The sequence below is a fragment of the Myxocyprinus asiaticus genome, chromosome 19 (assembly GCF_019703515.2).
Source record: "Myxocyprinus asiaticus isolate MX2 ecotype Aquarium Trade chromosome 19, UBuf_Myxa_2, whole genome shotgun sequence".
Taxonomy (NCBI): domain Eukaryota; kingdom Metazoa; phylum Chordata; class Actinopteri; order Cypriniformes; family Catostomidae; genus Myxocyprinus; species Myxocyprinus asiaticus.
Window position 1 is genome coordinate 17,953,217 of NC_059362.1, and position 23,715 is coordinate 17,976,931.

General features: G+C 38.7%; 1 protein-coding gene across 1 annotated transcript; it reads right to left on the bottom strand.

Moving 5' to 3' along the window:
* Nucleotides 1-610: 610 nt before the first annotated feature.
* Nucleotides 611-21,689, bottom strand: si:ch73-74h11.1 (desmoglein-2). The gene is made up of 14 exons (XM_051645606.1): nt 21,565-21,689; nt 19,908-20,015; nt 18,624-18,782; nt 17,918-18,056; nt 12,451-12,620; nt 11,787-11,921; nt 11,492-11,677; nt 10,697-11,376; nt 9,145-9,287; nt 7,649-7,870; nt 6,803-7,042; nt 6,538-6,656; nt 5,130-5,441; nt 611-4,444 (listed from the first exon to the last, which is right to left on the bottom strand). The coding sequence occupies exons 1-14, from the start codon at nt 21,619-21,621 to the stop codon at nt 3,542-3,544; spliced, it is 3,573 nt and encodes a 1,190-aa protein (XP_051501566.1). The 5' UTR covers nt 21,622-21,689; the 3' UTR covers nt 611-3,541.
* Between the last annotated feature and the right edge of the window lie 2,026 nt (nt 21,690-23,715).

Here is a 23,715-nt window from a genome sequence, read left to right on the forward strand (position 1 = left end):
TACATGTCTGAATTGATGCAAAAATATCTGATGGGGGATGGTGCTTGTCAGTAATTCGGCTGTATGGAGTTTTCTGCGTACATGAACTATTGGAAACAACATGTTGGTTTCCCGTGTGATCATGTTGGTTGTTCTTATTTAGGAAGATACATTTTTATATAAGAATTTCATTTAAATTACACTCAATACAGTCACAACAAGTCATCAAGATCATGTTTGAACATGACTTCTAAAAGTGCCGCTGTGAAACATGCTGATCAAGCCACCATGATCATCCTGATTCACATCATCCTATTTGAATTGGGAAAAGTGTGGAAACTGGACTCCATGTGACAGTTTATAAATAAGTAGTGTCATACTGTCTTTTTGTGAAAAATTCAGGTGTGTTCTACTTTTCATTCTTTTGCTCATACCCTGTGGCAGTAAGGTGTCCACTCAAGTTAAAAGCTAGTTGTAATATATGACTGCATTAAAAAACTGCTGGTAAGGCAGGTTTTAGCAGGTAGGGTGAAAAGAGAAAATGTGATTTTTGGAAAAAGTTCCTGAGGGTTAACGAGAAAGCTGTCAAGCTGACAGTATATGACTCACAGAGATGCTGGAGAACTGGAGTGTTAAAGTAATTTATTAAAGAGTGTTGTCATCAGAAATCCCATAAATACAGGCAAAAGAAATCACTAGATAATTGTCAAAATTGTCAGTATCAGTAAAAGTGCTTGCAAATGTCAGTGTGTAAAAAAATTGAAAGTTATTAATAAAAAATAAAAATAGAAATTGAGAAACAATTTGATTAATATTTAAAGAATTTAGATTACATTTTTATTTTGTATTGTTTTTAATATAGCTTGTGTGGTCCTTTGCTTGGCCAGCAAAAGTGTAAAGATGACAAAAAACAATGGTGAGAAGGAGAGGTGGACAGAATTGGGTCACAACATTAGTTGGATTCAAACAAGCAGTGGCTTCAATAGATAAAGCACCTGGGTTTAGTTTTGCTGTTTTGATTCAAGCGTTTGCTCTGCATTTGAAAGTGTATTTCTGTGATTATGTGACACCTCCTGATTCTGTCTTTATGCCCTCTGAGAAAGAAGCAGACACCCATTTGGTTCAGAGTTGATTGCCTTTGATCTAACTCTATGATCGTATCTGTCTGTTTAGAAATTAAAAACATTCCATCACTTTTAAGTCAATTCTCTTTTTGTGTTGCACTGACTACTTGAAAACGACAGATATTGGCTGTTTTTTCAAAACCTAGTGAGCTGGCTTGCTGTCTAATGCTTACATGGGCTGAAATGGAACCTTATAAGTGACTAATTTGAAGTACTTTTCATAGATAGCAAAAGCAAATTGTGCTCCTCGTGAACTAAATGTTCATTCTGTCGTTAGCATGTAAAAAAGCAAATGAGCACAAAGTAATAATCGCAAATGCAATACATTCAAATATTAGATGAAATAATAATTTTTTTATTTGATGGAAATATTTCTTAATGATGCTTTTCTGTAATGAGCAAAAATATACTTTTAAGTAATTTATAGTCAATATTTCCCTCAGCTCCATCCAACAACTTGAATGGATTTTTTTTTTCACTAAGCTTGTCGCAATCCATCATAGCTAGAAGGTTACCTTTTTTAAACTGAAATATCAAGAGCACACCTAAGACGCCATAAAAAGCTGCCTATGTAGACAGCTAACTACTTTTTGAGACACGGCCATTTACTTTGCTAAAATGTATGTAGTTGTTTTAGATCTATCAGTTTTAACAAGCTGTATAGACAGGGTCCAAAATTAACTTGCCAAGCATCAAATAAGAATAAATTGGCTTTGGTGAGTAAATAAAACATGCCTTTTTAGGAATTGCAACATAATATAGCTTATTTAGCTCAAGGACACATTCAGTGTGAACGGCCTCTCAAACTCTCTGACATTAGCAACGTGATCAAATCAAAGAGATATAAACAAGTTAATGTCAGTAACTGTTGCACATTTTCTAACAACTTTTACCTTAGCAGAAAATGTATCATCAAAGGTTTAGCTAGGACACAAATTTTCTTGTATTGTCCTAACTCCAGATCTCCATGTGGTGACAGATTCCTAGTGATAAGCCACCAAAACTAAATTATGGTCACAATGGTTCTCTTTTTGCGACAGGATTTTCACAGAGTTGCTAAACTATGATACTGTGCGGGACTTTCTGCACTTTTTCCTTTGTCAAAGGAACAAACAATATACAGTTTTAGTGAAATAAGGTTAAAAACTGACCACATTTACATGCACTTAAGAAAACGGTTTATTAAAGGGTTTTTACAGTAAGCGGTGTTCTGAAAGAGCATGTAAAAGAGAACGCCGATTTCTTTAGCTATTTAAGGAATTAAGAGAAAGCAGTTTAACACACCCAGGTTTCTCCCAGAAAATGCGGCTTATGTGGTCATGTAAACACATACAGTAAGCTGCGTTCTAACAGGTTTTTGAGGAGTGCGCATGTGTGTGAACAGGCCGAATATCAAACGTCATAGAATGGAGCCAAACAACAATTCAACAAAGTGGAAAAAATGTAAAATTTCTGGGAGTACAGTGGGAAAAGAAAATACACTATAAACTACACCCATATATGCACACCACTGTAAAATATAAACTGTCCCTCACGTTAGCGTAAATGCGCTCTTACATTGGGGGAATCCCGGAGATTTTACGTAAGAGGGAAACCCCACTATTGCAGCGCAATTCCAGTGCAGGTCGCAATAGAAATTTAAGGAAACAAACACAGCAACAACTCTCTGGAAATAAAGTGAAGCAACGGGTGATAAAAAGTCTTCCTTGGATAACATGTTTGTTATTTACACTAGCATCATGGGGAAATTACAGTACTGTGGAGAAAGCTGATTGCTGACTGAGCTGCATGTATACAGGAGTAAAGAGTATGGTGCTTATACATTGTTACATTTTGGACATTTGTGCTAGCAGCCACTAGTGGTCGCTAGGTGGATTTAAGACTTTTAGTGTATAGTTCTGTGTTTTCCTTGTCTAGTCTTGTGATATCCTGTTTCCCTCATGTTCATGTGTCTTGTTCTCTTTGGTTTATTGTCTTGTTAAGTTGTTATCAGTTCTGTTCTGTTATTGGTTTCTGTTTAGTAGTCTTGTTATCTTGTTATTAGTTTAGTCTTGTTATTGGTTGTCTTTGTCATATGTTTTGCTTGTCTGTGTATATATTGCCCTCGTATTCTCTCTGTCTTTGTCAGTTGTTAAACTTTTATGGATGTTTGGTTTGTGCCTCTGTTATGTGTTGAGTTATGTGTGTTTAGTTTTCTGAGTTTTATAAATAAAAGCCTGCACTTAGTTCCTCCTCACGCCTTGTTCCTACAGATGTTACATACAGTGCATGTAAATGAGAATGCTACTTTCTCGCAATAAAGTTGCTTTCTGGTGTCCATTTAATCATAGTCACTGTTTCATGGCTGGTAAGGAATATTTAAAGCTAATAATTCACCATTCATTGGCAGATGAGGCAAAAGGTTCATTTTGGGCCCTCTGTATAGAAGCTTGTCTAACTTAATCTTCTGATACTTGTTTATATGATACCAGTTTTTTTTCTTTTAGATCAGCCTTTTCTATCTTAGTAACCAGTGACTCAGATGGTGTCTTCTTTTTATATATTTTTCCCAGTGCTGTTGGATCATGAAGCACCATTTTTGGTCCGCTGACCTCCCCCTGCATTACCTTCTCTGTGCTCATCTGGGTCTGCATTAACACTACACCCCCAGTCACTCCAATGGGAGATGAGACAGGGCTAAATCCTAGCTCAGATTCCTGTCCCTGCACTGCTGTTTTTACCTGTACTAGCTGCTTAGGAGATACAGGGGCTCCATCGATCACATACATTGCCTGCTGTCCTCTGCTCAGAGTTGCCTGTGAAATGTTTTTGCTTTGGAGTACCAAACCTTCCGTTCCTGGGTTTCCATTTATTACGTACAAACCCTGTGTGGGACTTTCAGCTAGAAGAACCGTGCTTGGTATTTGCTGCTCCATCAGATAGAATACAGGCTGATGATGCATAATAACGGTCTGACTTGCTTTGGCACTTGGAAGGGTGGCTGATTTGTGGACTGTCTCCTTAACTTTGGTAATGGAGCTTTGCTGTACCTGTTGTGGAGGTGGAGGGGTTTTGGTAACCTGGGGAGTACTAGCTGTGACAGGGCTCTTGCTTTTCAAGCTGGTTTCAACTGATTTGACTTTTTGCTCAATTTTGGGAGGTGGTGAGCAAGGTTCTGGAGGATGGCATATGTCTGCTAATGGAAGGAACTTTGCACCCAAGTTGTTCAGGAACTCCAGGTCTTCATCTGACTCAAGGAGGCTGCAGCAGCCAACAGAGCCAGCAGGGGTTCCTCGACCCTCATACTCATAAACCAGAGGACCATCTTTCAGAGGAGGGTTGTCTGCAGCACAACTCGCTTTCTGCAATCACGAATATTAAATTGTTAGTTCCTTAATATCATATGGGTGCCCCACTATTCACAAATTCTACTCTGAGACATGTAGAGAAATCTTCATAGTAGTTTATATTTCTTTCACAATTATTATTAAATGAATTTACACCACATGGCTAATAGTATGTGTACACCCACTTCTAATTAATGGATCTGGCTAGGCCATTTAATTCCAGTGAAGACAAATCTTAATGTCATGGCATACAATGACATGCTAGAGAATGTGCTTCCAACTTCATAGCAACAGTTTGGGGAGTTTTCTGTTCCAGCATGACAATGACCCTGTGCACAAAGCAAGGTCCATAAAAAACGTGACTGGCCTGCACAAAGCCCAGACCTGAACTCCACTGAACAACTTTTGGATTCATTGGAACACTGACTGCAAGTCAGGCCCCATTGCCCAACATCCGTGACTGGCCACCCTAATGCTTGTGTCTCGATGAAAGCAAATCCCTGTAGCCATGTTTAAAATAACAGTAGAAAGCCTTTCCAGAAGAGTGGAAGCTGTAACAGAGGACCAACTTCCTACTAATGTTAATGGGTTTGAAATTAAATGCACAACAAGCACTATGGGTTATTTGGGGTATATTGGTGTGCACATACCTTTGGCCTTATAGTGTATGAAATGCTTTGCAACATGGTATATTTCAAACCTGAGTGTAGTATTCATTCAGAAACTCATCAGCCAGTGCCATTTCCTCATAAATGTCATTCTTTTCATTCCTTAGGGATGAAGAGTAGTAATTGCTGTGCTGGTTGGCTACAAGGGTGTTTTGCCAGTACCAAAGCCTGTTGTCAGTTTCTGAAAACCCTCCATTTATTTCCTGGTTCAATGTTCTACTGCCATTTGCAACAATTGCACAAACAGGCATCGAGCATACTTTGTTGGAATCCTTGCCATTCTGCAACAGCAGTCTGTTGTTTTGGTCTGTTGTAGGAAGAGTACTGCTGAGAAGAGGAACCTCCTGCAGTGAGAGTACATACAAAATCAAGTTCATATTATAGCTACACGTTGTGAAGACAAAGTATTTTTGTGATGCTCGATTTATTCAGATCTGTATGAGTTCTATAAATTGCATTCATGCTGACTCCTTGCATATCTTCATAGCATGTACAGTAGTTTGACTGACTGGCTCGGTTCAAGCTCTAATATGTAAGGTGGGCCATTGTATTCTCAGGATATGCCATACCAGTATGAGTGTGGGTAAGGGGGTGGTTGTGCCAAGCTCATGATTGGCTGGGCCAGAGCTATTATAAGGGATGAGATGGCCCCTTGTATACATATGAACAGACGAAATCATACTGTTAAATATGGTGGCTGCAGTCACTGCTTTGTAGTTACAGGAGTCAATCGCCTTTTGATAGAGGCACTGCAACAGAGTGATCTCACTGTGAATTTGGCGATAGGCAATCGAAGTTTTTGCTGCTGAAATTTGTCTGTGCTAATCAAAATTTGAAAACACTGCCCCCAGTGTTGTTGATCAGTTTCAGGTAAAAATGTCCACAGAATGGTGCCAAAATCGACTTGTAGTTTTAGTTGTAAATAATGTAATACAGTCAACAGGAATTCATATTTCATTAACTCTGCTCCCTTAACCCAAACCCTAAACCTAACCATCAATGGAGTAAAATTAAAAACATTTAAATGCCCACAGCATTGTTTATGTGAAAAAGATTACTTCCTGGTTTCCACAGAACCCGTGTCTCAGAGTGAATGCAAATACTTCCTGATTCCTACGGGACCAAAACCCGTGTCTCAGAATGAATGCAATTACTTCCTGTTTTCTGTTGGAAAAGGAAATCCCTGTGTGCGCAACAGGCTATCATTAGTGCCACAGGAAAAAGTGAACACATTTGATTTAGTAATAGTAATTCACCAGAATGGGGTCTATATCTGGGTACATGTACATTTGGAAGCAGCATATCAATTTTCAGTGTGATCATGTTGATTGCAACGGTCAATATGGCAGCTACAGGTATGGAAGTCCCATCTTACAGTTAAAAGAGCCAATCACTTTTTTGTTAGAGACATTATCTGTTTGTTTACACAGATGTTTTTACCTTGTCCTCCCCCTTTCCTTCAGTGTGATATGGGATGAGATGTTCTTTAGTGTCAAAGGGCAAATCTGTGAACTCGACCACTGTCCCACACCGGCAGAAGATCAGGAGGAAGGGTATCACTGCACATTGAGTGAATTTGTGTTACAAGTAAATAGAGCTCTATCAAAGTTGTACAGTTGTAATGGCTTTATATATGGATTTCAAGCCATATCAATTTCTTGTTATTCATTCATCTGAATGTAACTGTGTGTATAATGTAACTCACTCAGGAGTAAACATGGGCTGATGAGGAATAATCCAAGAGCTGGTGCTCTGATTTTGAATGGAGAGCCATGCTGAGCAGCTAGCCTTGGCCCACAGGAGCCATGATTCCTACAGCTGCAAACTTCTACTTCCAGCTTTTGGATATCTGTACAGGTCAGACCCTGAACATCAGAAATTTTCACTGCCAGCTCATAGATGCCTGGCCACAGAGACTCCTGTGTATGAAAACTCATTGATGTTCCTACAAATAAGAGAGGAACACTTAGAGGTTTAGAGTAGTTTACTTACACTAATTTGTGCAGTTTACCATATCTTTGCATGCCCAGTAACATTAAAAGGGTGTGACACACGTTTTGTAAGGAAAGTGAAGTTAGTTGTATTAGTTCACCCAAAATAATAATTCTGCCATCATTCACCCAGCCTTATGTTGTTTCAAACCTGAATTACTTTCTTTTTTTCCAGTGGAACACGAAAGGAGACATTTTAAGGAATGTATACTTAGTTGCTCATTTCCACACAATTACAATAAATGGGGACTAGAGCTTTCAAGCTTTCAAGCTGCAAAAGCACCATAAAGTGAATCATAATAGTGGTCAATATTCACCCAAATTCCCCATTCATTGTAATTGCATGGGAAAGAGTGACCCATAAATATTTTGCGCTCCACTGAAGAAAGAAAGCAATACATGTTTGGAACGAGTAAATTATGAATTTTCATTTTTAGGTGAACTATTCCACAAAGTTCACCACCCATGTACACTACATCCCTTACGCTCCGGTGATTCTCATTTAATGAATTAGAGTGTTTATTTGTGTGTTTAAAGTAAACAACCCAGCTTTATTTTACCATTTATAGGTTCCATCTCCCATTTTCCCATAGTTTCCTCCTCTATCAAAACAAACTGGAAAGGGGCGCCATTAGGATGAACATCCTCATCGAAAGCTGTGACATTCATCACTTTAGTATCATCACAGACTTGTTGATAGGTGCTGGTCAATGTGGGGCAGTGGTCATTGGAATCCTCCACCTTCAATACTATTGTCCCAGTAGCAGTCTTAGCTGGCACATCTAAAAATGTAGAGAGAAATTAAGCAGATATTATGAAAAGGGAAAATTGACCTATATTCCATGTTGCTTAAATAATAACTCAGTCAAAAGAATATAAGACATTTTTTATGTCAGAATGTTGAACCTGTGACACACAATTTACAAAAGCTTTTGTGACTTACAAGAAGAATTAGCTAAGTGACCAGACCATTTCAAAATTTTGATTATTTAAATGAAACAATGCTAAAGATGGTGAATTCTGAGAATTTAAGCCAATCTAAAATTAATTGTTTAAATATCTGAATATTTTATTAGAAATTAAAAAGAGAATATTTAGAATTATATACTTTAGGGTTATTTTCAGAAAATTATTTACAGAAAATATACCCCCACACCATCGAGCCTGCACATTCCAAAAAATAATGTTTTAGAAAGTAGTTCAACAGGTTCTCTCGGCTTTCTTTGAATGTAAATATTTGGCCTTCTGACAATGTTAGACTTCATATTCTATGCAATGTTGTCAGTTTTTTTTTAGTTTTTTTTATCCCCTTTTCTCCCCAATTTGGAATGCCCAATTCCCACTGCTTAGTAGGTCCTCATGGTGGTGCGGTTAATCACCTCAATCTGGTTGATGGAGGACAAGTCTCAGTTGCCTCCGCTTCTGAGACTGTCAGTCTGCTCATTTTATCACATGGCTCATTGTGCATGACACCGCAGAGACTCCCAGCATGTAGAGGCTCATGCTACTCTCCGCGATCCACGCACAACTTACCACACGCCCCACTGAGAGTGAGAAACACTAATCGCGACCACGAGGAGGTTACTCCATGTGACTCTACCTTCCCTAGCAACTGGGCCAATTTGGTTGCTTAGGAGACCTTGCTGGAGTCACTCAGCACACCCTGGATTCGAACTTGCGACTCCAGGTGTGGTAGACAGTGTCAATACACACTGAGTTACCCAGGCCCCCCGCAATGGTGTCAGTTTTAAATGAATACTCCAGGTTCAATACCAGTTAAGCTCAATCAACTGCTTTTGTGGCAATATGTTGATTACCATAAACAAAACAAAAAAGATAGCCTGCAGTAAATACCTAAAGTTTTTGCCAGAAAAAAAGGGACAAGTTGAAATGAACTTTCAACCTTATGCCACAAATGCTGTGGATTGAGCTTAATTTAAACCAGAATATTCCTTTAAGGTGCTAAACACTTTCTGCACCTCAAAAGTCCAAATACTAGCATGCAGTGAATTACTTAGGAAGGTGTCATTTAATAACTGATGAACAAAAGTCTTGCCTTGAGTAATGCAGATAATCTTTGCAATGTAAGTTCCATTGACCAGAAACTTCGATTCCCGATCAGGAACCTTTGCCAGTTTAATCTCAGCTTTCTCCTCATCGATGGTTATCCAGTTATCAGGGTCATGACCTTTAGCATACCTGGGTGTTCCATACATGATTTAAACAATAACAATAAATGATGACCAAATGACCAGAATTTATTAATATTATGTCCCTATAGAAACAGTTTTAGGCAATGATCAAATTGTCTTTATATGTGCATAAATAACTGACATGAATATTAATTTAAAGGGGTCATGAAATGCTCTTTTTTATAGTTTTATTATCTTCCCTGAGGTCCACTGATAATGTAAGTAAAGTTTTATTTTTTTTTTTATTTTTTTTTATTTTTCATTAAAACATAATTTAGTAATATATGATAATTTTCCACCCTGCCTCTGGCCCTCTGTCTGAAATGCTTAGCTTTGGCCTAAGCACCTCATTAAAATTCAACGCAAGTAGCCACTGTTATGATTGGCTGACATCTTGCAGCCAATACAGCCACATTTGAAACTCAAATGGAAGAGAATGAACAAGCCCCTCAACATTGTAAAACTAAATTTCAGGGTTTACACATAACGCACATCCAACACATTGCATCCGAATATATTACACTGTTCATCTCAAGCACAACTGTTAATTAAATCTCAGGACCATAAATGATCAAACAGTCATGACATTTGAAATATTCATGAATTAAATGGTTTACTTGTGTTTTTGATCGGGTCCAAGTGTTTTTAACTACCTTATCCTTCAATAATGGTTCCTTTGCAAAGTCTGAATCGTATTATGACTGGTTCACAAACAATCCACGCTGATATAAGTCGAAAAAAACGTACATACATAGTCCAAAGCATGGTGAATAGGCACACACACGCACGCACAGTATCACATAACTGGAAATGCATCAAAATGGTCAAAGATGTCCATCTAAAAATTGTGCAGATGGGCAGAAGAACAGGTTGTTGAGCAGTGTGTGCTCAAAACAGCAAGAGGCAGCAGCTGAATGACAGAAAAAAGCATCTCCCCTTCAGAATTGTAACTTGACACCACAATTAAAGTCTTTATGTCCACCACAATTAGTCCAGATGTAACTGGACTAATTGTGTTCAGGAATAGTTAGGCCACACTAGGCCTGCCTGCCTTGCTCTCTCGTAGTTTATGAACTGAAGCACCAGTGGGCGGGGCCAAGGATGTAATGACGTAAAGTAGGCGTAGATGTTCTTTCGCTGTAGAGGTGGTCATGAATTAAAGGGCCCTCAAATGACGTAGAGAAGTCGCATAAGTAGGGAACAAGGTATTTTAGCAGCTTGGTTTCAACAAATGCTTTTATAGCACTGGTGATTAAGTTTTGAGTTCTAAAATACAGTCTATGTTTATAGTAGAATGACGTCTTATATGTCAAAATATAAAGGAAAATTTGATTCCTCATGACATGACTCCTTTAAATAAGATTAGCTGTATACTTTGTGATACCCTTGGTATGGGTATTGGGTATTAAAGCTCACCTTACATTTTCAGCTGGTTCTCCAGTATCACCATCCAAAGCAGCAAATGTGCCCAGCACTTTTGGAATTTTTGCATTATCAGGATCCTCTGACACAGGGAAGTCTTTCACAGAAGGTGAGAAGATAGGACCATCAGGTAAGTTGTTGACACTGATTCTTACTGGGTAACCTTTCCCACTTGGTTTTTTATCTGGGTCAGATCCAGGTTTTCCAGAAGGTTTGGAGCCAGGTTTTGTTCCTGGTTTTGTCCCAGGTTTGACACCAGGTGAGGGGCCAGGCTTGGTTCCAGGTTTAGTTTCAGGGATGGGTTTAAGCCCAATATCAGGTTTAGCCCCACCACCTGCATCTACTCCAACATTCACTCCAGTACCCGGATCCACTCCAGCATCCAAATCCACTCCAGCACCCTGATCCACTCCAGCATCCAAATCCAATCCAGCATCCATCCCAAGATCCACTCCAACTCCTAAACCTACTCCCACCCCTAACCCTACCCCAACCCCCACTCCTGCCCCTGCCCCAAGCCCAGCCCCTGCCCCTGCCCCTATACCTGCTCCAGCCCCTAGTCCATCCCTGTCTAGACCAACGTCTAGCTCCAAAGCACTTCCATTTATAAAAGGAGCTACATTTGCTATAACCAAGCTGAGGTCCAATGCTGTTACCTTTTCAAAATCAACAGGCTTCGGACAGTAAGCAAATAGGCATGGTTAAGGAAAAAAGACAAAAGGATTACATAATGTAGCTTATTTTAACAGGAGATGCACAATAAGTGTAAGTAAATTCAAATGCATTTACCTTGACAAGTTTTAGAATTCCTTCATTCGTTTTAGGGTCAGTTTCAATGGTGAAGAGACCATCTTCATTTCCTTTTTGAATATCAAAAACTGCCAGCCAGTTATCAGTGAATTCCAGGTCCTTATCTTGCGCTTTTATTCTCATCACGACCACATCAACCACACCTTCATCAACACTGCCTAAATACTGACAGAAGAAAGACAACAGCCTATAATAAGCATGTGATGTGTTATAAAAAAATTAAAATATAAAAACTATTTGTTGATCTGATCAACATTTCAACATTTCATCTTACCTCCTCCTTCTCAAGAGTGGGGACATTGTCATTTATGTCCAAAATGTGAATTTGAACTGTGCCTGTCCCTGTGTTGCCAGATGGGGCCCCATTCATATCAACCCCCTGAACTATTAAAGTATATGTGTCATGTCTCTGTGAAAGAAAATATTACCAAAATCTGAATTTAAATGCTCAGTTACATTTTACAGTTGTGTTATCATTGTTAACTAAAACTAAAATGAAAATTAATTAATTTCAATAACAGAAATAAAATAGATATACTAAGATGATTGGAAAAATGGCAAACCAAATTAAATTACATTTTCATGACTCCAAAACTAACTAAAATAAACACACCACAAATAAATTTTAGTTTTTGATACATACAATTTTAAGCCTTTACAGTTTGCCTTTATCAAGCATGAATACCTAACTGATATCATTTAACACATTAACTTTGACAGCCCAAAAACTTTAAAAATTAAAACTAAAAAGTAAATGTATTGAAAAACGTAGACTAAACTGACACTAGAAAACTAAAATTAACCATCGTGGAGTAGGAACTAAAGAAAATGAATTTAAAGGACAAATTAAATTAAATAAAACCTCAGAACTTCAGTAACCGTGGTTGTGATACTTGATATTGTTAATGTTGTGTAGTGTCAGATTTAATTTCAGTTACCTCTCGATCCAGGGTTTTTTCCTTTACATAGACCTTCCCAGTATCTTTATCGATGGAGAAACTATGCCCAGATTCCATGGGTGTTTGTTTTACTATACTGTATGCTATTTTGGAATTGATAGTGCCTTCCTCGTCTGCATCAGTAGCTGTTATCTGTATGACAGGTGTTCCTATTGATTCATAAGAAATTTTTTTGAATGTAGATAGAAAAATTTGTAATTTTTATCAAGTATAAAGAGTATGACATTGGCAATAACACAGGTCCATGTTAACCCAATGGCAAAATGGGCTACATCCTCGGGGCTTAATCACTAGGGGGGTTGTGAACAGGAATTCACATTTATTTATGTAAATAAATATGTTTTCACATTTTTGTATGTGTCAGCTATGTTTCCATTTTGGAATGTTTGTCACTGCAGAAGTTGATCTCCTCTTGTGGCTATTTTCTCACATCAATGCACATTAGGCTTTTACGTTGAAAATGAATGAATGAAGAGTGAGTAAGCCCCGAGCCAGGGCTGTCTTTGGGGATGAGGGGGGCCCACTAAGGTTCTCTTTGGCAGTGTTTCTCAACTGGTGGGTCACAGGGCTGTTCGGATAGGGTCACGGACAGCAGGGAAAGAACAGTGCCAGGGTTATGACTCCATCTGAAATTTTACTGGGGCTTTATATATGCTTAGTATGCTTCTCATATGCAATGCAATATTTTCGTGGTGTGATTGAAGCCTGGTTTCAGTACAGAACCACCCGCGCTGATAATCTGCTCTGCTCTAAACCTACTGTATTTCTGGAGCATGCGCAAATCAACGGCTTCCCTCAGTGTCACAGCGCAGATCACAAAACCGACGTGACTCATTTGAATTCTAGTGAGAATTTCTAATTTAAATGGCTATAGAGGAAGTCAAACCTCTCAAAGAGTAGCCAGCCCCAACATTCTAGACAGCACTGAAGAGGAAAAGATACAAAATTATGCCATGCACCAAAACAAAGGTTTATACAAATTACACATTATCATCTTTACTAATCTATTAGGTAGAATCTCTTAGACTGTACTTTTTTCCAACTGTGGTAGTTGTAGTTTAAGTTTTTTAATGTGTTTACTATTTATTCATAACAAGGAATATAATGAATTATTATAGTTGTTAGAAAAACTGGCTACACTGACCTAACCACGGTAATGAGGAGCCATCCATTGGTCTTACTTGTGCTTATATGGCATTGCTCTGTAAATATAAGGGCAAGTACATAAAGGGCTTTAAAGTCTGGACCTCCAAGACATCATCAACAAACAAATTGTCACTTGATGCATACCCTTATACTTGAAAACCATGAACAAAACTATGCAAGATAAAAGAAAGTGCGTCCCAGGCTACATTAAATACAGGATACGTTACGTTTTTTACTATGGTGGGTCACCACTAGATGTCCAATGTTAAATCTAGGTTCTGAAGCAAAACCAGTTGAGGACTATTGCTCTATGGTGTTGCCTAGTGTTTCTCAACCGGGGGTCTGCAAACTCCTAGCGGTCCGTGGTGTATTTGCAGGGGATCTGATCATTTAAAACAATATTTGACTGAATATTATGCTAAAATATTATTTTATATATTTTAGTTTTAATTTATTTTATTTAATACATGATTTTATATTTTGACATAGTAATATAATTTTCAAAAATAGAAATATTAATGTTAAAAGTCAGCTTTACGTATTTTGTTATACAAAGGTATCTTGTTGTTTGCCAATAAGACTATCTCACTAGCATATGCATCAGTTCAGTTCATTTGCATGTGTACAGCTAATAGAGCTTTGACTGATATTCAAAATATAAAAATATTACTGTTAGTTTAAAACGTATTTAATGAAAAAATATTTATAGAATTTTTTTTTCATCTGTCACTGTCGGACTGAGTTGTAAAATTTCCGTTATGGTCTATTTTTATCCTTCATATTCATTTTAATTTCATAAGTAGGCCTACTAAGGCTACAGTCAGGGCCGTAACATCCAATACAACTGTTGAGTTTCCTGTACATTATAAGAGTTTGTAGCCACAAACTGTTCTATATCTGCATGACAGTAAATAGTTTACAGCTGCAAAAAGTACAAATAAAATATACTTAATGTGAAGGCAGGGGTGTGATCGAGCACCGATCTGTGAAGAGTAAGGTCCGGGAAAGCTGAGTGGTTAAGGATTTACACCTGTGCTAACACCTGTTTGTATTCCCAGTGAGCTGTGACATGGGGATAAAGGGGAGGAGACAGTGCCAGAGGAAAGAGAGAGCCGAGCTTCAAACTGTGTGTGTGTGTGTGTGTGTGTGTGATTTTGGAGTGTTCCGCTGAAAATTGAGGATCTGTGTTAATAAAGACTGTGTTATTTTGAACGGAGTACGTCGTCTCCTGGTTCCTCATTCCTTGGAACTAAGAGATTTGCTAAAGTGGTGCTGAAACACAGGAACAAGGAAGATCGGCATCAAGGAGTCCTCGCCGCTTGCCGAGATTGTCAAAACCCTTGCTGGCATCCACCAGATGAACATCAGGCCCTCTTGGAGCTGCTGTCGGAACAGGAACAATGGTTCCATACCCTGATGCAAGTTCAGGCGGAGGACCGACAGGTGATCCGGAGCTTGCTGCCACAGGGGGTACTCCAGCAGTGACCTCGACCATGCCTGCTGTGCCGCAGATCACGCTGGTGAAAATGGGACCACAGGACGACCCCGAAGCCTTCATAGAACATTTAGAGCATGCTGCAGAGGGATTGGGGTGGTCCCGTGCACAGTGGGCGGTCCGTCTGTTGCCGCTGTTGTCGGGGGAGGCTCAGTTTGTGGCACAACAGCTACCTGTCTCAAGTCTGCTGGAGTACTCGGACCCGAAACTAGCCATCCTGCAAGGGGTTGGCCATAACCCCGAACAGCACCATCAGCACTTCCGAGTGCTATCATTCGGTGAGTTCGGCCACCTGTTTGCCTTTGCCCAACAGCTCCGTGATGTCTGTCGGAGGTGGTTGCTGGCTGAGGACCGTGCCGCTGATAGAATCGTCAACCTGGGGGTGCTGGAGCAGTTCGTCGAACGTCTGCTGAAGGGAACGGCAGAGTGAGTCCAGTGCCACCGTCCGGCATTGCTGGAAGTGGCCGTCAAGCTGGCAGAGGACCACTTTGTGGCGTATCTGGGAGACGGTGAATCTTTTTCTCTCTCTCCAACTCTCTTTCTCTCCCTCTCCCTCTCTCTCTTCCCCTTCCCCATCCCATACTGTTCCTGTCCTCACACCCTGGTGACGATCTGGCTTCCTGGACCCGAGGGGTTTCTATTGCTCTGAACCCCTTTGTTTCTGTTTCCCCTCCCCGCCAGGTTGGTAAATCCGGGGCCACAGGTGTGGAGGTAAGGTCTGGGATGGTGTGCTGGAACTGCAGGGAACCGGGACACATCCAAGTTCAATGCCCGGTGATGGATGTGGTGCCTTGGGCCCAGGTTCCTGACGTGTCACAAGCCGTCCCCGATTGAGCAGGGAAGTACCATATACCAGTAAGTATCCAAGGGGGTACATATCAAGCCTTGGTTTATTCAGGTTGTAATCAGACTTCGATTCACCAAAGCTTGGTTCAAGGTGAGGATTTGGGTATACCACGCCAGGTGAAGGTGAGGTGTGTGCATGGGGATATAAACGGATACCCTTTAGTGCCTGTTACTGTTCAATTCAAGGGACAAAAACATAGAATAGAGGCAGCAGTTAGTCCATGCCTCACCCATCCACTGATTTTGGGTACAAATTTGCCAGCATATCAGACATTATTAAGGGGAATGTGTGTGGATGTGTCCTGCAATAGGGTAATCCTAACTGGTCAGGGCACCTCGTTTATGTCATGTACACTCCGCAGACTTTATGAACTTTTGGGGATTCAGTCGATCTGCATCAGTGTTTACCATCCTCAGACAGATGGCCTGGTCGAGCGATTTAATCGGACCCTTAAAAATATGGTTCGGAAGTTTGTACATGAAGACGTGCAAAATTGGGATTAGTGGCTAGAACCCCTGTTTTTTGAGTACGAGAGGTCCCACAAGCCTCCACGGGATTTTCCCCCTTTGAATTACTTTACGGCCGCAAGCCACGGGGCATCCTAGATGTTCTGAGGGAAAATTGGGAGGAGGGACTTTCAGAGAGTAAGAATGAAATTCAGTATGTTCTGGACCTGAGAGCAAAACTCCACACATTGGGGCAACTAACACAGGAGAATTTGCTCCAGACCCAGGAACAGCAGTCCCGGCTGTATAACAGGGGCACTCAGCTATGGGAATTCTCACAGGGAGATAAGGTCCTCGTGTTATTACCCACATGAGGTAAATGAACAGATAGAGGCAGAGCACGGCAAATTTACCACCTGAATCTCCTAAAACCACGGAGAGAAGTGGTACCCATGGCTTTGGTGAAGGTCATCCCAGAGAAGGCGGAAGTGGAATCAAAAACCGCCCATCAAACCACCCCAGTTCCCTGTGGAGACCACCTCTCACCGTCCCAAGTCAATGAGGTTGCCAGGTTGCAAACGTTTTTCTGATGTGTTTTTGTCTCTACTCGGTCGTACGAACCTCATAGAACACCACATTGAGATGACTCCGGGGGGAGGGGGGCATGTGTCTCACCTGTCGACTTGTGATTGGATTGCCCATAATGCATGTTAATACTGTAAAAAGTGCACACACACAGACAGCATGAGAATGAGAGAGAGAGAGTTAATTCACAGAAAGATGGTTAAAATGAAAACAGATGCACTGGGTTTTGGAATTACTAGTGGCATTTCAGCGCAACTAGTTTTCATATAGGTTACTCAAACAGTCCCCCATCTTCTATTGATCGGAAAAACGAAAAGTCCCAGCTAAAAAATTATAGGTTTTGGTGAGAAACAACCCGAAATTTTAGTGTTTTTTTTTTGTGAAAAATATTTGATGCGCATTCATGATTGCTAAGAGAGAAGTTTGTTTACAATGGATTGTGAGCACTTGTATTGTTTAGCGCTAAAAACAGCACAAGTTCTCACTTTAACACGTGAGCTACTGTAAGTTAAGCTTTTCTCATAGATTTCATTAACATGCAACAGACATCAGGATTTTCTCTGAAAAATTACTTACTTTTCAGGTTATATCAGACCAATCGTATGCCTTCAGAAAACAATGGAATGTGACACACGAGCTGCATGAACCTCTTTTATGATACTTCTGGGTGCTTTTTTTAAGCTATGAGTCACTATCTCTATCAATTATTAACTTTTGTGTTCCACATAAGAAAGAAAGACAAATGAGTTTGGAACGACATGATGAGGGTGAAAAAAAATTGACAAAATGTTTGGAAAAAGTTGGGATAGGCAATTTCAAAACCAGAAATATTGCCAATGTCTTTAAATTTTGTGATATCTTGTATCTAGACAGTGTCTGTTGAAATGCTTCAATAATTCTTTAAAGTGAATGGTCTATTTTACACACCAGTCTTGCTGCTTTCCTTCACAGCTCCCTTTTGTAATCTGAATTTTGGTGGGTTATCATTCTGATCATCAACTTTAATCTTCAGCTCAATTTTTTCCTCTGCGATTGATCCATTACGGAATCTTGCTATTCCAGTCAGCTAAAAAAGAGAACGATAAAAGCTGTTTGTATCACATTCTCATAATTCAGTCATTGTATCAAACATAATTTAATTCCTTGTCTAAAATGATGAGTGTGGTATCTTCTTTGGGACTGGAAATTGAAGTCACATAGGCATTCAAACATTTCTAGGGGGCAATGAAGGTGTATCCATCATGAGAATTTGTTACAATACTATGAGGTGAAACATACGACTTATATATCAACCAGTCACATATGCTTCACGAACCCACGTTTGGAAACTGGGAGTGGTGCTTTCTTCCATATAACACATCAGGCCTTTTAACATTAATATGTTTATGCTCTGGGTAGGGTAAGGTGTTACACTCTATGGTTAGGTTTAGGGATGGGGTTTTGGTTAGCAGTTAGAACAGTTAACACATAACAAACGCCACATCGGGAACTACAAGGACATGAGGGTAGCATCTCTCATTGGTGGGTATGTAACTCATATGATTTCATACAAATTAACTGGTACAAATTGGTACAAATTCACCACCTTGAACTATTGTGACAAGTCTCACGAGATCGGGGTAGTGTAACTCACATTGTATAAGGCTGTTTTCTCTCTGTCTAGCAAGCCAGTGATTTTAACAAAGCCAGTCTCAGGATTGATAACAAACAAATTATAGGGTGCCTTGTCAGCACCATGACCCGACAGTCCATATTCCACCATCTGGCCGTGAAGATCTTTATCAGATCGGATCTAGAAAATAGCAAAACAATGTTAAGAATACTTGTGAATATCTTTATATATTTCAATTTGAGTAAGGCAACATGCTAAATTCCCCATATAAGTTTATCCTCCTGTGACCCAGCCATTCACTTTTGTCCCACTTTTGTCCATTTAAAGAAGGCTGGCAAAAGAGCCAGGGAAGAATCAGTAGCCAGAACTGTCCACAGAATCGCTGTGTATCTCTTTATTGCTTGGCATGCATCTCTGACTCTTTGACTACACTATAAAAAAAAGGAAATATCTGTTTAATTTATGATAAACTACCTGCAGCTGTGGTTGCCAGAAATTTACCATAAAACAATACAGTTACCATGTTTCAGGCTTTATGGGATGTCATTTTGATGCCTGTTTATTTTATGGTTTAGTGCCGTTTATATTATTAAATAATATTAACTTGATATACTAACCTTCTGGAAATATAAAGTCTGCTTTTCACTTTAAAATGAATTGTTAATAACCATAGTAACTTCAAGTGGCCTCATGGTGACTTAATAATAATGCGTCATAAACTAGGCTTGACTTGAGCGTGCAGAGCAGATTACACTAAACAGCGCTGCGCAGACCACAAAAGCTGAATTAAACTGCTAATTTGATGCACAATGGATAATGTCAAACATCTCATAAGGCCAGACAGCCATGATATTCTAAACAGCTCTGATGAGGAAAAGACTAAACATAATATATGCCATTCTTACAAGAGAATTAAATTAATCATAAAACTAAAAAACATAAACAAATGTAAATGCCTTTTTCAGCAGGGTCTCAGGAGGATTTATTGTGCAGTTTGTAGGACAGCTTATGAAACAGGTGAAAATGTGAGGAACTTCAGGAAACAGTAGATCTTTAAGAACCAGTAGATCCAGTTGTCATCTCAAATTTATGAGATGACAACAGTAACAGCAAAAGTTTTGACCACCCAGTGCAAGCATCAGCAAAACATGTTTTTGGACTGTGTATAGTTTTTAGCCAATGAATAAATAATAATAAAATAAATAAATACATTTAATAAAAATTAATATAAATAATTATAGTATCACACAATTAAAAAAAAAAAATTTAAAAAAAAGAGAGACAATGGAGACTTAAAATGCTTACTTTTGCCACATACTCCTCTTTTCTGTAGTCAACATTCTCAAACAGTCTTGTTGGTGGAAGAATCCACTCACGTTTCCTTCGACTAGATCTGCTACGGGTTCTCGATGCCTAAACAATTACATTTTCTTTACATTTACAACATTACAGTAGTACATGTGTAATGCTTTGACCATGACATTACTTATAATTATATATGTTTATCTTATTACATTAGTATACTTCTTTTCCCATTTACATTTTGACCTTTGTTTAAAATTAATCTGTATTTAAATAATCTGTAGTGAACAAAAATCAAAATGAAACAGCTGAGAAAATGTATTAAATAAATAAAGAGTAACTACTTAAAACATACTGTACAATAGATGTAAAGTTTTAAAATGTATATTTATATTGATTATTTATAATATACATTTTAAGATTTTCTCTTGTCACATCAATGTTATGTACAATGTCAACTGTTTACGGTTGATAACTGTTTATGGTTTGCTGAGAACAGTTCCACATGCCATTTTTCAAGTGTGCGGAGTGCTAAAGCTAACAACAATTTACAGAGATTCTTATGTCAGTGTTGCGTCCTTTGAAAGCAGTTTTTCTTATTCTTGTACATACTTGCTCTCTGTGCCTTTAAATGCTTTTGTGAAGTCTTTATGATCTGTGTGAAACTACACCAGGTGTGTACACAGTATTTGTTCATAGGAATGAACAGAATTGAAGACAGTTAAAAGTAATTTCTTCGTAAAACATTTACAGTATGTGTCTAAATCAAAATTGCCCTTTCGATTAACCAAACCTATCAGTCTTATTAATGAAGGTCCAAAATTGTAATTCTTTTTTTTATAATGCACCTCATTAAAATAATCTTTAAAATAATATGTTAAATTTGCCATTTCAAATACATGTATTTGTTTTGACTGATTCAGTTAGATTTATGTGTATATTAGAGATTATTCAGTGCACAGTATTATGCATACTGGTTCATTGCTTAGTATTATTTTAAATTCATTTTGCCTAGAGAGCTAATGCAAATTGTCTAAATTTGTCTCATAATCATGAGCTGTACTAGTACACATTGTTCCAAGTATGTGCTACGGTTAGAGTAAAGTGTTCAAACATCTTTCTTCTGTGAGAACCTGCTACTATAGCACAGAGCACAGGTTTAAACTTGAAACCATGCTACCCACAGGCATTTTTCAGTATTAATAGTGATAAGTGGCAGATACTTCTCACTGCCAAAGCTTTAGATAACAAGAGGCCACATCAATTTGTCTTTGATTATTATGACACTCACTTTACTATGTTTTGGGGTAATTGCTTGATTAATAAGCTAAGGATTTACCAATATAAACATACTATGGCATCTTTGTAGAAATGATCAGACCCAATTTATCAATTGAACACTGCATAATCTGATGTATAAAAGTTTTGAAAAAGGTCAAAGTGGTTTTGGTGAAGAATACAATTTTTACATCAAGAGCAGCAAGCATGTAAAGGATGTATAATGTGTAAAAAAATAAATGTACTTTATCATTACCTGTTGTCATTTTATTGCTATACTCTTAAAGATATAAGAGACACTGCATTTGTGAACTAAACTAAACTAAACTGAAACTTTAATCAGTTTTCGGTCAAAAACACTTGATGGTTCAGTGTCACTTACCACAATCCTGCACAGCAGCAGGACCACACATATTCTTCCAAACCAAATGGGAGACATGAGTTTTCTGAAGTAAGCGGCCAGTCATTGACTCTCTATATTCTCCTGTCCTTCTTCTTCGTCTCTCAGTCCTGACCTGTTGATCAGACTTGTGCTTGTGTAGAGGGTTTGAGAAGAGGGTGGGTGGAGGGGGCTAGGTTCCTGATGACTTTTTTGGGTGGGGCATCTGAACCTGCACTTTCTCTTGAACACACCCAGTATTGAGAATTTTTGCCACAGTAGAGGAGCCCCCTACTACTCATTTCTATCACTCACTCACTCACTCACTCACTCACTCACTCACTCACTTTCTCTCTCTCTCTTTTCACCTCTGTTTAAAGTGTGTGCACTAAATTCATCCCATCAATATAACCATTTCAATTTATAAAAAGGAAGCTAATGCAAACCTGAGTTAACCAGAGTTGACCTGAAAAAACTCAAAGCATTGCGACCGTGTTAAATGTATTGTGCTTTTTAATTTTGTGCATGGACATGTATCACAGAAAAAAATTATAAGAGGCACAAGCGGGCCATGAACATATCGAACCCCAGTGGTTACTATGTTACACTTTTCATTAACTCTCACCCAGCACCTTAGCAAGGTCTTTTGGGACCCCTGAGTGTATATTGCTCTGGGCCCCTTTCCTATTAAAAAAAACAATACAGTTTAGAATTTGTTGTGGGGCCTCCCTGGACCAGTGGGCCCCTAGAATCGTTACCACTTTTCACCCCACTAGCTATGGACCTGCTCTCACCCAAATGCTGCTTGCCCAAAGCAATATATTAACGTTGGTAACAAACAAAACAACAAAAAACAAAACAAACATAAATATCTCAGTAGACCTGCTATTCCATACCACTAGATGGTGCAAATCACAAAATATCACTCTAGGAAACACAGTTCTTTATTACTTTCATGGTGCAGTGGTAACAACTCTGTTGACTGCTTCCAAATGCATAGATTAGCAATGCAATCACACATATTTAGTGTGCAGTAAAGCTGTGTTAATTATTCAACATTGACAATGATTTTGACATTTAACAGTATAAATGAAATAATATCCAATTATTAACTGTTTTCATGCATCTTTTGTTTTTGGTTTTTTAGTTGAAAAAAGGTAATTCATTTGCACAACGCACAGCTACATGTACCAGTGTATAGAAAACCACAAAAATACCAACTTACAATCACCGTATTTACACCATTTATATATATATATATATATATATATATATATATATATATATATATATAAAAATAATAATATAAAAGTGTTCTCCAACCCAAATCCCAACACTTTAAAACACAAGAATGAATTGTCTGGGTTAAATAAAATTAATTTAAATGCTACATCAGAGTATGCTGCATCATACAAATGAGTAAAATAAGTTGTTGAATTATCTATCATTAAGGTATTTACTGCCAAAAAAACAAAACAAAACAAACTTATGTAAAGATCTGGGGAAAACTTATGTTTAAAATGACCCATATCAGCCCAATAAAATGTGCTTTTATTTACATGGTCTACACAGTGCTGTTTCATCAGAATTTTTCTCTTTAGGGTCGCCATTACATCTTTTGTGCTCTGCAAACATGACTCATCACTTCATCGTACTCACCTTCACATCTAGACAGCGAGTTGGAATATTTTCTCCCTGTTGTGCTATGATGATAAGTGTATCCTTTGCACTGTGGTGTATTGTGTTGTTATTTTGTGTGTTTCTTCTAGCTAAAAAACTAAAAGAGCCATTTGCTTAGCACATCTTTTTCAAGATGCCATTTTCCTCCATGCCAGTAATTTATCCCTCTGTCTGATGGGCACAAGTGCTGTTTGCTTTGCCTGGGCCGAGCCGATGCAGAAACTGCGCTCCTTGAGACTGATTGTGTTCATTGCGAGCAAATTAATCTCAGAATGCTTTGCTATAGGCTTGCTTTCTTTCAGAAAGCTGAGGTCGATACCCTCTCCTCCCGATATCCAACCTCTGCGGCTCCCGAGGGACCACACAAGGAGGGGAAGCAAGGATGGGATACAGAGTTCAGAGAGGTTGAAGATGATTTGTCACCAGCTCAGGCCTTGCGTCTCTCCTCTTCTCCTGAAGCAACTTCACCTGTCC

Coding starts and splice junctions, on each gene's coding strand:
- si:ch73-74h11.1 (XM_051645606.1), bottom strand. CDS start 21,621: ATGTCTCCCATTTGGTTTGGAAGAATATGTGTGGTCCTGCTGCTGTGC. Junction 20,016..21,564: donor TGCTGCTGTGCAGGATTGTG/GTAAGTGACACT, acceptor GTAATTGTTTAG/GCATCGAGAACCCGTAGCAG. Junction 18,783..19,907: donor AAGAGGAGTATGTGGCAAAA/GTAAGCATTTTA, acceptor GCTATTTTCTAG/ATCCGATCTGATAAAGATCT.